This window comes from Rhodotorula toruloides, assembly GCF_000320785.1.
Source record: "Rhodotorula toruloides NP11 unplaced genomic scaffold Scaffold28, whole genome shotgun sequence".
NCBI lineage: Eukaryota > Fungi > Basidiomycota > Microbotryomycetes > Sporidiobolales > Sporidiobolaceae > Rhodotorula > Rhodotorula toruloides.
This window is the reverse complement of record NW_015622988.1, coordinates 205449-219630: the sequence shown is the minus strand read 5'-3', so window position 1 is coordinate 219630 and position 14182 is coordinate 205449. Positions and strand designations below refer to the sequence as shown.

At 63.2% G+C, this 14182-nt stretch overlaps 5 protein-coding genes across 5 annotated transcripts; 4 read left to right on the top strand and 1 right to left on the bottom strand.

Moving 5' to 3' along the window:
- Positions 1 to 480: 480 nt before the first annotated feature.
- On the top strand, positions 481 to 1483 carry RHTO_04460 (uncharacterized protein; the record flags this gene model as incomplete). The annotated part of the gene is made up of 3 exons (XM_016418126.1): positions 481 to 1068; positions 1131 to 1310; positions 1373 to 1483. The coding sequence occupies 3 exons, from the start codon at positions 481 to 483 to the stop codon at positions 1481 to 1483; spliced, it is 879 nt and encodes a 292-aa protein (XP_016270578.1).
- A 238-nt stretch (positions 1484 to 1721) lies between these two features.
- Positions 1722 to 3369, top strand: RHTO_04459 (methylthioribose-1-phosphate isomerase; the record flags this gene model as incomplete). Its single annotated transcript, XM_016418125.1, has 5 exons — positions 1722 to 1901; positions 1970 to 2386; positions 2487 to 2516; positions 2574 to 2791; positions 2919 to 3369. The coding sequence occupies 5 exons, from the start codon at positions 1722 to 1724 to the stop codon at positions 3367 to 3369; spliced, it is 1296 nt and encodes a 431-aa protein (XP_016270577.1).
- Positions 3370 to 3485: 116 nt separating this feature from the next.
- On the bottom strand, positions 3486 to 5011 carry RHTO_04458 (uncharacterized protein; the record flags this gene model as incomplete). The annotated part of the gene is made up of 3 exons (XM_016418124.1): positions 3486 to 3729; positions 3792 to 4952; positions 5010 to 5011. Coding segments are annotated over 3 exons (1407 nt in total).
- Positions 5012 to 5350: 339 nt separating this feature from the next.
- On the top strand, positions 5351 to 8068 carry RHTO_04457 (bZIP transcription factor; the record flags this gene model as incomplete). The annotated part of the gene is made up of 3 exons (XM_016418123.1): positions 5351 to 5490; positions 5781 to 6612; positions 6692 to 8068. The coding sequence occupies 3 exons, from the start codon at positions 5351 to 5353 to the stop codon at positions 8066 to 8068; spliced, it is 2349 nt and encodes a 782-aa protein (XP_016270575.1).
- A 317-nt stretch (positions 8069 to 8385) lies between these two features.
- On the top strand, positions 8386 to 14033 carry RHTO_04456 (late endosome to vacuole transport-related protein; the record flags this gene model as incomplete). Its single annotated transcript, XM_016418122.1, has 5 exons — positions 8386 to 8829; positions 8896 to 9592; positions 9646 to 10721; positions 10777 to 10977; positions 11031 to 14033. 5 exons carry the CDS (start codon positions 8386 to 8388, stop codon positions 14031 to 14033), a joined length of 5421 nt encoding a protein of 1806 aa, XP_016270574.1.
- Between the last annotated feature and the right edge of the window lie 149 nt (positions 14034 to 14182).

Below are 14182 nucleotides of genomic sequence, written 5' to 3'. Positions count from 1 at the left end.
CCCGGCTCTTCCGCGACGCTCGACGCCCGCCTGCACGACTTCTGTGGTGGACTTAGCGACCCGAGTAGACTGGAAACGGAGCTCGGAGGCGTCTTGAGGGCTTGCGAGGCTCGTTCGAGGAGGATCGGCTTCATCTCTTTGCGAACTGATGAAGCTTGCTTGACGGTGTACGGGGCTCACGATCGCTTGACGGCACGCCTGCAGAGCGCTTCGGCTTTCTCGAGTCCGAGGGCGCCTTGAAGGGCGCTGCTCACTCGCGAATGGCATGCCCACTCGGGGCTGTCACGCAATCTCGCGACTGGTCCGTCTTCGCAATCCTTGCCCTCTGACGGACCCGACTCAAGAAGAGGCGGGTGTACGATCAACGAGGCCTTTGACGTGATTTGACGAAACGGGTGGACGAGGGGTTCACTTGTTCACTTCCTTTCGGGTCGTTCGCTTCGCTATCCCTCCTCCCGACCCTACTCCTCATACCCTGCCATGGCTACCGCTGGGCTTTTACAATATGCCAGCTCTGCGCTGCCTCAGACGAGGGACCGCGATCGCTCTACCTCGCGTCCAGGTCGCCCAGGCCGTCCCGCTCACCGCAACATCCAGATCCAACCGACTCTGCGCACGATTAACGAGATCATCCAGGCGCTGCGCGAGCGACCACTCCCCGACCTGGACAGCACGCGAAGCGTCACCGCCGTCGAACCCCTCCTTTACCTCCCTCCGATTCTCTCGCTCTTCCCAGCCTCCTTCGTCGACAGCCGGTCGCTCGTCACCAGCACCAACGTACAGTACACCAACTCCCGCCTACCCGCTGTCGACCCCGTCACTCTCGCCTTCCACCGCGCCCTGCACGCCTTCCGCCCACTCACGCCACTCTACGCTGTCGTACCCTACGCTGAAGCGTTCAATTGGTCCGAGATCGTCCTCAAAGACGACGAGCAGGGCACGGTGCGGGCAGCGGAGCGGGAGTGGTATGTTGTCGCTTTCAGGAGTCGGAGAAGGAGAGGATTGAGTGAGGAAGAGGCGGAGAGGCTGTACAAGGCGGACAGGGCGGCACACGAGGAGGCTGTCGCAGTGCGTGCAATTCTCTCTCGCTCGCTCGCTTCCGCTCTAACATAGTCCCCATCGCCTGGCAGCGCAAGATCCTTATGTACTGGTTCGGCGCACCCTTCCCCTCCGCCTCGGAGCAGAACGACGCACCCATCGACGACGACCTTGTCGGCGTCAATCTCGCGACGTGTATCTGGAACTCGCGGCGAGACGCTATCGAGGCAATGAGGGGGGAGAAGCATCGCGAGGCGGCGAAGCTGGCGAGCGTGAGTCCTCCGTCCGGCGCTTACTTTCTCATGAGAGTCTTCGGCTGACGCTACAGGTACAGACGACGTACGAGACGTACCAGCTCGAACGGTACATCATTCGGAAGGAGCGGGGAGAGTTGGGCATCTCGGTGCGGGATTGGCACGGCGGAGAGGTGGTTGGCGCATCGTAGCCTTCTCTCTTTCGCATTGACGATATTCCTCGAGGACCGTTCCGTGGACGCGAGCGGAAGAGAGGCCTTCGGATTCGGCGCACGTGCAGCTTTTTGAGGAGGAGAGGAAGCGAAGGTTGGCTTGCTTCCGTCTCCATCGCTCCGCTTGCCGTGCTCAGTCGACAAGCCCTCCCACAGCCGTTCTTGCATCCGCTACACCCACTTCATACAGACCCAGGCCCCACCCAGCACGCACGCCATGTCCCCGACTCCTGTGGACGACGCACCGGTCCTGGGCGCCTTCCGCATTACTGGCGGGCGCTCGTTCTACGACACGGCGTCTGTCGAGATCATCGACCAGCTTTTACTGCCCCACCAGGAGGTCTGGGAGGAGGTCTCGACGATTGAGGGAGCTTTCGACGCGATCAAGACGATGAAGGTCTGTCGCCTCGCTGGCGCTCTTTGAAGGCTTGCAAGGACGCTGACACCTTTCTTGCTGATCCATAGATCCGCGGCGCACCAGCAATCGCATCGCTCGCCTCGCTCGGAATCGCCGCAGAGCTCCTTAACCTCCTCAACAACCGTCCTTGCCCCTCTTTCCCTGCTGCCACCCTCTCTGCCCCTCCTGCCGAGCTTCTCAAGCTCCTCCTCGACCGAACCGCCTACCTCCTCACCTCCCGCCCAACCGCCGTCAATCTCCGCGAAGCCCTTTCCCGCATCGAAGCCTCCGCAAAGGCAGAAGCGTCGGCCCAGGGCGCGACTGCCGAGTCGCTCGCGAAGAAAGTCATTGATGTTGCGGTCGGTGTCTGGGTTGAGGACAAGGAGAGGTGCGAGAAGATTGGGAAGAACGGCGCCAAGTGGATCTTGGAGAAGCTTGAGCGGGAGGGGACGATTCAGAAGGGCGAGAAGATTGCGGTTCTTACGGTGAGCGAGCTTCTTGAGTATCAGCGCCTCGGATGTTCAGGATGCTACAGGCGTAGCAGGCGTATCCCTGCAGGCTCGCTGACTTCTGCGTTCCCTCCAGGTCTGCAACACCGGCTCGCTCGCTACTTCTGTACGCTCTGCTGCGCAGTCCTATCCATCACTATCACTCACTGCACCGACTTCGCAGGGCTACGGCACCGCGCTCGGCGTCATCACCTCGCTTCACAAGCAAAACCGCCTCGAGCACGCCTACTTTGCCCAAACCGGCCCCTACCAGCAAGGCGCGCGCTTGACGGCTGTCGAGTTGGCGAGTCTTGGTGCGCCGAACACGATGGTGTGCGATACGGCTATTGGAGCGTTGTTGGGCGAGAAGAGGGTGCATTTGTTTGTTGCGGGCGCCGACCGGTGAGTCGCTGAGCATGCCTGGTATCGCTCGGAGTGCGCATCGCGTTTGTCGTCGGCTCATTGAGCAGGAGAATCGCGTGTGTGTGCAATTTGAGTGGACCAGCTTTCTGACGCTCCCTCTTTGCAGCATCGCCTCGAACGGCGACACGGCCAACAAGATCTCGACCTACCAGATCTCGCTCCTCGCTCACCACCCTCACCCGCACTCGCCTAACCCTCCCGTGCCCGTCCTCGTCGCCGCACCCCTCACCACTCTCGACCTCTCCATGCGCTCTGGGCGAGAAATCGAGATCGAGCAACGTCCTTCCTGGGAAGCCTGCACGGTGCGCGGACGGGTCGTCGATCCCGCCAAGGTCGCGAAGGGGCAGATGGTCTCCCCCGCGAAGGAGGGCGAAAAGGTTCAGGTCGAGACGGTGCTGGTTACGCCGCCCGGAACTAACGCGTGGAACCCGGCTTTCGATGTCACGCCTGCGAGCTTGATTGAGGGGATTGTTACGGAGGTTGGGGTGGCGGAGAAGAAGGAGGGGGAGAATGAGTATGACTTGAGGGCGTTCGTGGAGGAGAAGACGAAGGCGTAGACTTTGTCCGTGCACTAGATTCGGTTATGCAGCAACTCGAGCAAGCTCTCTAGCGTTTGAAAGAGCAGGAGCGTATCTCTCGCAAGCACAGCTGAAGCAAGCGACAACCCCCGCGCTCATTGCAACACCCCCCAAGCGCCCAACGTCCCAAACAACAACCCCACCAAAACGACCAGACTAGCATAGCTGATGCTCGGGATTCCCATCCTCCTGACCTTCGCGAGCCAGAGCCAGGCGAGCAGCGCGTGCGTGGAGGAGACGATGAGGAAGGTTGGCCAGAGGGAGAAGGTTATGAGTGTTGGGGGCGTCAGGCGGAAGGGAAGCGAGAGGAGGAGGGTGAAGACGAGTGAGAGGAGGATACTGTGCGGCCAGGGAGGTCAGCTCGCGGCGGCAGTAGGGGAGGACGAGAAAGGGTGACGCACGAATCGAGACGCCAGATAAAGATCACTCCGACGGGTACTTCGTACAATGGCACGCCCAGCTGCGCCTCGAGTTCCTCGCGCTGCACCTCGCGCATCCGCAGCCGGAAGACCTCGTCGTCCATGTCGTCCTCGTCTTCGCCAAACCCTCCATCTCGCTCATCGTCATGCCTGTGTCGCCCATCGTCGTCGTCGCCGCCGTTGTCGCTCGACGAGTGCCGATGAATGAGATGCTCCGGCAAGCCATCGGCAACATCCATACATCTCCTCCCAAACCTCCATTCCTCCCGCCCTGCTTCCTCCTCCTCCTCCTCTCCCTGCACCCGCGGCACACCTCTCAAAACCTCCTCCTCCCCTCCTCCGTCCTGACCAAGTACCTCCCTATACAACTCCAACTGCCTCCACAGCCTCCTCGAACTCCAAACGATCTCCGTCGCGCTCCAGCCGAGTGCGAACCACAGAGCTGAGAAGAATAGTGGATCGAGCGGCGGGAGTGAGGGCGGGTAGGTCGGAGGTGGACGGAGAGAGGGAGAGGGAGAGGGGGAGGGGGGAAAGGGAGGGAGGAGACGGACGACGAGGTGGAGGGCGAAGAGGCGGAGGAGTTCTTGAAGGAGCGAGTGGGCGATGGTGGGTAGTGCGAGGGTCTGTTCGGGAAGAGGAGGGCAATGCGCTTCATCCGCTGGTCCACCGTCCTCGAGCTCGACGTCGCTCGTCGAGGTGAACACCTCGAAAACGACTTCTCTCCCCATTTCCGCCGCAAGCCACGCTCCAACGCCCAATCCAAAGGGATCCCATTCGACGCGGCGCTTGTACAGCCAGAGGAGTACGAACGGCAAGACGCAGAGGAGGAGGAGCGTGAGTGTGAGAAGGAGGAGGTGGGCGAATTCGATCCGCGGGAGGGACGGTAGGGAGTATGCTGAAGATGAAGAGGAGGCGGATGCGCTCGAGAGTGCCGAGTCGTGCGAGAGGAGGGAGGGCGAGCGAGTTCGGGACGGAGGGGAGGGGCGGTGGGCGTTCGGTTGTCCCGCCTGATGCTCGCTCGACTCGTGTGTGCCGTAGTGGAGCCGAAATGAGGCTGCTCGAGGGTTCAGTGGCCTGTCCTGCGGAGGTCGCGCGAGGAGCGAGGTTCGTTCGTCCTGCGGGCGCGACGGAGCGGGTGCGGGCCTGTGGGCAGCGGTGAGTCAGCTCGGCGGGTCAAGTGGGTGTCTAAATCGTGCCCACATGCTCGTCCAGCCCGCCTGGCTGCGTGCGAGGTGAGCGAGTACGATGTCAACTTCAAGCGAGACGAAGGGGCGGCGATTGCAACCCTCGCTCGCGCTGCACTTGTCTGATTGCTTCAAGAACAGGCGCGATAGACTCGTGAGAATGTCACTGTAATTGTGCAGTACTCTGTAGATTTACTGAGAGTGCGCCGATGAGCGACTTGAGCAGCTTGCGCGGCCCTCTCCCTCTCTCAACCTCTCACCCGCTCACTCTGCCTCGCTCTGCTTAGTAACACTCTCACACACACTCCAGCACACTCTCACAACCACACACACCCGAACAACCAGCCCCGCCAGCGCATGTCGACAACGCTCGCAGACCTCTCGGGCCTACAGGGCATGCTCGCCCAGCTCTCGGGCAACAACGCAGCAGCAGACCCGCTCGTCGTCCAGCCTGGCGACACAGACACGCAGGGAATGTCCTTTGCAGAGCTCTTCAGGTGCGTGCAGGGTGGCCACTCTCCCTTCCAGCTGACTCCGCATCTCGACGGTGCTCGAACCGCCTTCGCTCGGCGACGGACGGCGCTCGGTGGTGGATATTGGGACTGCACGAATGGCGATGGCATGGATGGACTCGCTTGCGCGCCACCGGACGAGCGATGCGTGGTCGCCATCGCGCTGGCGTACCCTCGCGGCCGGGCCTCGGGACCAGGGGGCTCTTCGCCTGGAGATCGCAAGAGCCTGCCTCGCATGCACACGTACTGACACGCTCCGAATGCGCCGCATGCAGCCACTACCTCGCGCCCGAAGTCGCAAAGCTCCCGCCGTCGTCCTCGTCCGCACCGACGACCGACCTCGCCTCGCCCTTTGTCTTCGGCGGCGTCTCGTCCGCCCCGTCGACCTCGACGGCCGGCTCGACGTCAGGCGACGCCTTCTCCCCCTTATCGGCGTCGACCTCGTTTGACCCGTCCACCTTCATGCCAACCATCCCCGGCTCGCCCTTCTCGCACTCGTCCGACGGCAACTCGGGTCACAGCCCCTTCAGCCTCGCCGACCTCGACTTCTCGTCGACCACCGTTGGAGGAGGCGCAGGTGACGGGTTCGCCATCGACCCGTCCGTCTTTGGCCCGCCTGCCGAGACGAACGCCTTTGACCCGGTGCTTGCGCTTCCTACCGCCGCCGCTCTCCCGCCTCTTCCCGCCTTGCCCATCGCGCCCATGGAGCCAGTCGAGCAGCCCCAGCCGCAGCCTCAACAGCTGACGGCATTGGGACGCCCGAAGCGCAACGTCGCACACACGGTCATCGAGGAAGAAGACGAAGACGAGCTCTACTCGTCCGACGGGTCAGTCGCGACTACCTCCGGCTCTCGCAAGGGTCGTCGCACGTCGCGCAAGCCGTCCGCAGCGAAGAAGGCCCGTTCGAGTCTCGCCTCGTCCGAGGAACCCCCGTCGTCGAGGAAGCAAGCTGCGAGGAGTGTCGCGCAGTTGGCGAGCGCTACGTTGCACAAGACGAGCGCGAATAGCCATCTTCCGCCGGTGCCGCAGTGGGCGGACAAGCCCGATCCGGAGGAGTACTCCAAGTTGAGCTCGAAGGAGAAGAGGCAGTTGAGGAACAAGCTTTCGGTGCGTCGCATGCTGCCACCTCGTACGGTTCTTGACAAGACAGACACTGACGATTCGGTCTCGCTGTGGTTCCGCACAGGCCCGCAACTTCCGCCACCGCCGCAAGGAGTACATCACGACGCTCGAGGAGCAGATCCACGACCGCGATACGATCATCGCGACGCTCCGTGACGAGGTCGGCGTGATGCGCGCCGAGAACTCGGGCCTCAAGACTGAAGTCGCGACCCTCAAGGAGAAGTGGCAGGACCTCCTTGACAAGTTGTCGAGCTTGTCGGCGCCGCCGAGTACGGCTGCGGCTGGGCTTGGCACGAACCCTTCGCGTGCTGTGGCGTCCGCTGCGACGGGTGCGGCGGTCGTCAAGCAGGAGGAAGACGTCGAGTCGTCCATTCCCGCTGCCGGTCTTTCGACGCGCCGCATCGGCACCCGCGCTGCCGTCTCGTCGACCAATGCGCTCCAGCTCCCGAACCTCTCGAAGGACGTCTCAGCCCACGCGCGTCGCTCGACCGGCGCATGGTCGACCGCCTCGCCCGGACTCGGCGGCGGGTTCATGAGCGTACACACGACCCTCATCCCGGACGTCGCTCCTCTCGCCGATGGTGTGGCGCCCAAGCTTCCCTCGAGCGGTGCCGCCTCGCCGTTCTCGAACCAGTCGTTCAACCCCGCTTTGAACGCACTGTCGCAGAACCAGCTCGCCGACTTGCCCGCTCTCACCTCGCACCTTCGCACCGGCTTCTCCGCCGCTCAGCAACAACAGCAGCAGCAAGCGAAGCCGGCGCAGCAGACGCCCAAGGGCACGTTCGAGGACTTCTTCGCTTCGAACCCGTTCTGGTTGCGTCCGGACCAGCTCGAGCAGAACCGCGCGGCGCTGTACGGCAAGCTTGCGAACAACGCGGCGGGCCTCGTTGCCGCGCAGAAGGAGCAGCAGCAGCAGCCTCAACAGCAGGACGACGCGTTCCTCCCCGTCCCGCAAGGCTTCAAGCCCGCCTTCTTCCGTTCGCCCAAGCTCTCGCCCTCGACCTCGGCGACTACCTCCGAACTCCTCGCGTACCAATCTCCCGCGGCATTCTCGTCTCCCCCGCCTCTCTCGCACCAAGACGCCATCGCCCTGCGCGAACAAGCCATGTCCGCCTCGGTCGCGCACCTTGCGAGCCAGACCCTCATGCAGAAGATGATGGCGTCGTTCTGGGACGCCTTTTCCGGATCGCCCGCGTCGTCCGGCCTCTCGGCGGACAAGGTCAAGGCCGTCTTGGGCGGAAAGGCTCGCGTCGAAGTCGTTCCCGTCTCGGCGCCTACGTCGCCCAAGACTGCGCCGGCTTCCATCGACGCTCTCGGTGCGCAGATGGGCGGCTTGCGTCTTGGTGCCTCGACTAGTGAAGAGGCGGCGTCGTCGTCGTCGTGCTCGTTCACCCAGCAAGTCCTCGGCCGGAGGTGGGTCATGAACGAGAAGCGGGCGTGAGATACTTGGCCTCGCTATATACATACTCTGCTTTCGTCTTTCCACACTGGCGGTCGTCGTCGTTCCTGTTGTTCTGTGCACCCTCTTGCCTCGCTTTCACCCCTTCGTCGAGCATCCCCCTTCTGTACCCACTTCCGCCCGCAGAGTAGGACGATCTCTCACACTTCTTTTGACGTGTAACGAAGCTTGCGTAGTACCCAAAACGCTGCAGGGAGAGAAGCGAGCAAGCGCCCCACCTCCTCGCTCGGACAAGGGGACCTTGCTCTTGCACTTCACACTTCCGCTCGGATGCTCTTCTCGCCCGCTCGCCTCACCGCATGACCTCTCCACCATCCGACTCTGCAGCGCCAGACCCGCCCGCCTCTCCTCCCGCGCCTCCCGACTCGCAGCGTCAGCCCAAGACGACGACAGATTCGTACGACTCGAGACTGCGCGACGTGCTCGATAGTCCGACCAAGTCTGTGCGAGGTCGGGAGGACGACGAGGGGGAGGACGAGTTTGGCGAGTTTGTGTATGGTGGGAAGGACAGGGTCGAGGGGGAGATGGAGGAGCGTGAGGAGGGGAGCTATGAGCGCAGGATGGAGGAGCTGGTGGGAGCGTCGGCTGTGAGTGATGGCGACGGTGATGCGACGGCTAGCGAGGCTGGAACGGCGCGGGGAGAAGCTGTGGACGACAAGCAGGACGAGGAGGAGCACCACTCTTTGGCGAAGGAGGCAGTCAATGGCGCTTTGCGGGGACTAGGAAACGGCTTGCCAGCACCTGTGCGTCCTCTGGCGCTCGCTCAAGTCGCCGGCGAGTCGCTTGCTGACGATGTCGCGCCTCCGCAGGCTTCTCCCGCCGTCTCGAGGGTGACGAGCGCTTCGAACGACGAGTTCCCTGCGCTCAGACAGCTTCGAGGTGGACCATCACGAGCACGATCATCCCTCGGCTCGCTCGCCTCGATGCCTGACTCGCCCAGCCAGACGCCGCAACGACTCTCCTTCCACCCGACCTTCTCTCGCCTGCGCTCCATCTCGACACAGTCTTTCCCGAACAAGCACCGCTTCGTCTCCAGCTCGAAGTACAACACGGCACTCGAGTTCCCTTACGACGCCGGCAATCCTCCTCGTCGACCTCCCCTCGCAGGCGGAATCAGCGCCTCACCCTCGACCTCCAATCTCGACAACATCTCCCGCCGATCGTCCTACACCAACCTCTTCGACCTTCCGTCTACCTCCGACCTGCCAACCGGCACATCCGCGTCGAACGCGTCTTCAGCCGGCCGAGCAAACGGCATCTCGCCTCCCGCACGAACCGTCAAGTGGTCTTCCCTCAAGCGCATCTCGGCACGCGTGTACCCGCAGTCTGGTGCGACAGCTGGAGCAGCTGCCCTCTCACAGGCTGAGCAGATCGCCAAGAGCGCGATGGGCCAACCAACCGTTATGGCTGTCAGCGGCTTGATTGCGATTGGTACGACGAAGGGATGGGTGCTGGTGTTTGACTTTGGGCAGAACTTGCGATGCGTGTGCGGGACGGAGGGCATCGGTGCGTCGTCCTCAGCACGCGGAGATTGCGTCCGCTGACACCCTCACTCGCAGCCAAAGAAGCGGGAGCTGTCACGGCGCTGGCGGTCTCGCAGGACCATACGTTTGTCGCGGTCGGCCACGAGAACGGTTCCATACACCTCTACTCTCTGCTCAAGCCATCGCAGCCCCAGCGGTCTGTCGCGCCCGTCACCCTGCCGCAGGTCCTGACCGGCCGCAAGGAGGGTCACCTCGTCGGCTCAAAGATCTGTCACCTCGGCTTCATCGGCGCGCGGCATACGGCTATCGTCTCGTCCGACGACAAAGGCCTGGCGTTCTACCACGCACTCGGCAAAGTGCTCATGCTCGCCTCCACCGACATCATCCGCATGCTCGGACGGTATCCTGATCCGGCGGCGGTCCTTTCGAGCGGCGCACCGCCAGTTCGACCGCCCTTACCCACCGCCGCAACCGCCCCGCCAAACGCCTTACACGCCTCACCACCTGACTCTCCACGTCCTGCCTCTCCCGCCAGTCCCAGTCTTCCCGCCTCGACGCCGAAGTCTCCATCCTTTCCGCGCCCACCGCGACCTGCGACGTTCTCCGCTGGCAAAAAGCCGTCCGTCGTCCTCGACATGGCGCCCCTGCCTCTTGGCCCGGCACCTCACCCTTCGACCGACACCCTCTCCCTCGTCGCTCTTCTTACGCCTACGAAGCTCGTCATCGTCGGCCTCAAGCCCGCGCCGCGGACCTGGTGGCGCGTGCAATTTCCGCGAGAATGGGACGAGGAGAAGCAGGGCGAGGGGCAGGAGAAGGAAGAAGTTGAGCGAGGGTACGCGGTGACAGGCGTCCTTGCGTGGTGGCCAAGTGCACGGCGGACGAAGAGTGAGGACGGTGGAAAGGAAGGTGGCCAGGCGAGGCAGGAGAAGGCAGATGCAGAGGCAGGAGAAGATCCGGTGTTGGCGTGGGCTTGGGGCGCGCGGGTGCGGCTCGTCCGGGTCCGCGGAGCAGTCGGTGCGCCGCCACCACCGAGAAGGCCGAGCGTTTCAGCTCTCAAGCCTCCGCCGCCGCCTGCGGAAGTGCGGTTCGAGGAGATTGAAGGTTGGACGTGCGATGGTCCTGTTCTCGCGCTGAGATGGTACAACGACCGAGTGAGCACAGACGAGCATCCTTCGTCTATCAATCGCTCACTTGGCTTCTGCACAGGTCCTCATCGTTCTCACCGCCGCTCACTTCGACGTCTTCGACCTCATCACCCGTCAACGAATCGGCAGGGACGCTCACGACATTCGCAGCGTCGTACCTTCCGACTTGTACGCGTCCTCCTTCGACTCTATATTTTCGCTTGAGGAAACGCTCGCCTATTCCGCCAGCTTTATGACCTTCAAGCGCAAGCTCTTTCTGCTGGTTCGTCGCCTCCTCTTCCCCTTCAACCCGGTTCTGATTCTTTTCGCGTGCAGGCTTACGGGGACGTACGCGCCGGCGCTGTCCTTTCTTGGGCGGATCGCATCCTCGCCCTTATGCAGCCTGCAACAATCCTCGAGGCGATCGATACGATGACTGGCTACCTCGAAGGTCAAGTCGACGCCAGTACAATCGCCCTACCTGACGATCCTGCCGAGCGCCGAGCCATCCTCGAGCCCAAGCTGCGCGAGATCCTGAACGCATCGCTCGGCTTCGTCTTCTCGGAGGACCGCCTTCGCGACGGTAGTCACGCCGACGGCGAGACGATCCAGCAGCTGTTCGAGGGTCTCGTTGGGACCTGCGTTCGTGCGTGCCTCCTGCTCGGTGACCCCGACTGGCTGTTCGATGAGCTGTACGAGCGGTACGAACAGAACGGCATCGAGGGCATCTTCCTCGAGCGGATTGAGCCGTACGTCCTCGCGGGATCGATGCACGCACTGCCGCCAAGCGTCACGCAGCGACTCATCGCTGTCCATGCGGAGCGGCGCCAGTTCGACGCGGTGGAGCGCATCGTCCTGCGGGTCGATCCACTCAGCCTCGACCTCAACCAAGTCCTCGGCCTGTGCCAGCGCGAGAACCTCTACGACCCGCTCATCCACGTCTACACCCGCGCCCTGCACGACTACGTCGGCCCGCTCGTCGAGCTCATCGCGCTCATCCGCCAGATCCAGCAGCACCGCCTGCGACGGCCAAGGACAATCGGGACGGCGGACAGCACCTTCTCGGACGATGGCGGCAGCGATGCAGGGCTCCCGGCCGACGTCTGGCGCACGGCTGGCCGAGCTGAAGGCGTCGAGGAAATGGTGCCGGCGGCTTACAAAGTCTTCGCCTATCTCTCAAGCGTCCTCACAGGCTTCGCCTACCCGACGGGGCTGCACTTGTCGCCCGAAGAAGGCGAACACGCTCGAGCAGCCGTCTACGGGTTCCTGCTGTCTGGACAGACTCGGTCATGGCCTGCCAAGGGCGGACGAAGCGTCTTAACCGTCGGCGAGGAAGCCGAGCCGACTTACCCTTACCTTCGTCTACTCCTCTCGTTCGATGCGGAGGCTCTGCTCGACACGCTCGACCAAGCATTTGAAGACCCTTTCCTCGATGGCGAGCAAGGCGGGACGACGTTCACCCGTCAGCGCGTCCTCGATCTCCTCCTCGAGGTCATGTCGCCGGCTTCTCGCGAGTCGGGCGGTCTCTCTTCAAACGACGCGACCTTCCTCAACATCTTCATCGCACGCAACCTCCCAAAGTACCCGCAATACCTCCGGCTCACCGATACCACTCTTCGCGATATCCTTGTCCGCCTCGCCAGCGACTCCGACCTCAGCACGACGGAGGACCGCCAACTCGCAGCAGAATACCTCCTGTCCACCTATACCCCTTCCGACTCTGATACCCTCGTCCCGCTTTTCGAGGAGGCGGGCTTCTTTCGCATCCTCCGCTCTCTCTACCGCAGCCAGCGCAAATGGGCCGCCCTCGCTTCGACCTACCTCGAAGACCCGGACACGTCGAGCGATGTCTTCGGCTTCTTGCGGGAGACTTTCCGGCTCGCGGAGAAGGCGTCGAAGGCGCAGAAGGCGGAGCTCGCGCACGTCGTCCTCGATGCGGTACCGACCTTGATCGACGTCGATGAGGATGGCTTGCAGCAGACGGCAGCTCTCGTCGACACCTTCCTTCCTCACTTGCACGACAAGGTCGTCGAGCGCCTCTCGTCTGTCCCATGGCGAGAGTTTGCCTACCTTCGGTGCCTTTGCGAGCCGTCCGTTGCAGGCGTCGACTTGTCCTCGACCTCCTCAAAGCTCGACGACCGCTTCCAGCACCGCTACCTCCAGCTCCTCTGCGCGCACGAGCCACAGCAAGTCATCCGTTATCTCGAGCGCGACGCCAGCCGACTCGCGCACGATGACCGCACCCTCGAGATTTGCGAGGAAGCGGGTGCGCTTGATGCGGTCGTGTGGGCGCTCGACAGGCGCGGCGAGACGGAGGCGGCGCTCGCTCAGGCGGATGAGGCGCTCGAAGCGCGGACGGATAAGCTGCTCGAGGGACTGCTGAGGGGAGACGACGAGGAGGACGCAGAGGATGGCCACGCTCAGCAGTCACCCGAACTGCTTGTCGAGCAGATCGTTGCGATCTCAGCAGCTGCGACAGGAGTGTGTGCTCGCCGGACGGATACGCGACGGCGTCCGAAAGATGTGCCGCCCGAGGAGCTCTGGTTCCGTCACCTCTCATCGCTCGTCAGCACCGTCCGCGCCATCCGCTCCGTCGCTCCTGCTCCGCCCCGGTCGTCCGACCGCTCGTCTGTGCACCGTCGCATCTCGGGTGCCTCGATCATAGTGCACGACAGCGAGCCGCAGCGACTCTCGCCTCACGCATCCGACCTCCTCTCGTCGCTCATCCCGAACGCGCTCTCTTCGCTCGTCTCGACGACGGCGACGCACGAAGTCTCCTTCCCCCGCCTTGTTCGCCGCCTTATCGACGCCAATTCGCGTTCACCGGCAGCAAATCGCTCATACGCCGAGTTCAAGGGCATCGTGAGCTCGATGCTCGACGCGTACGCCTTCGAAGGCGACCTCCTCGGTCTCTCGTCAAGCATCTCGGCCGAAGACTTGTTCAAGCACGTCGTCGAGTTCAAGGCGGAGCGGGATCGCGGCTGGCGACCTGGCGCCGGCAACCCTGGCGGTCTCTGCGCCGAATGCCTTCAGCCGGTCTGGGGCCCGCAAGGGACGGGCTCTTCGCCGCCGATGTCGCGCTCGGCGTCGGTGTCGATGGTAGTCGAGGCGATGGGGATGAACGAGCGGCCGAGGATGAAGAAACGGCCGTCGCTCAAGGGCAAGGAGGTGGATTGGCCAGAGACGCCGGCGACATCGAGGCGTGGAGCGAGCGGAGGCTTCGGCAGCGCTGGCATGCAGGTGTCTGAACCGCCGAACGGCGTTGTCGTCGGGCGAGACGGAAGGCTCTTCCACCAGACGTGCCACCTCTTGCGGTCGGGATACGATGGCGGGTTCTAGGGTAGACTTTCCCTTACTTAGACAGTGGATTTGCAGCGTTTGCGCTGGCCCCCTATCTTCGGAGACTTGTCATCGCTGCCGTCGGGACAAGGAGAAGACCCGACAGATTGCTTGGGTTTGACGTCTTCACCGCTCGTCGTCGCTCCTTT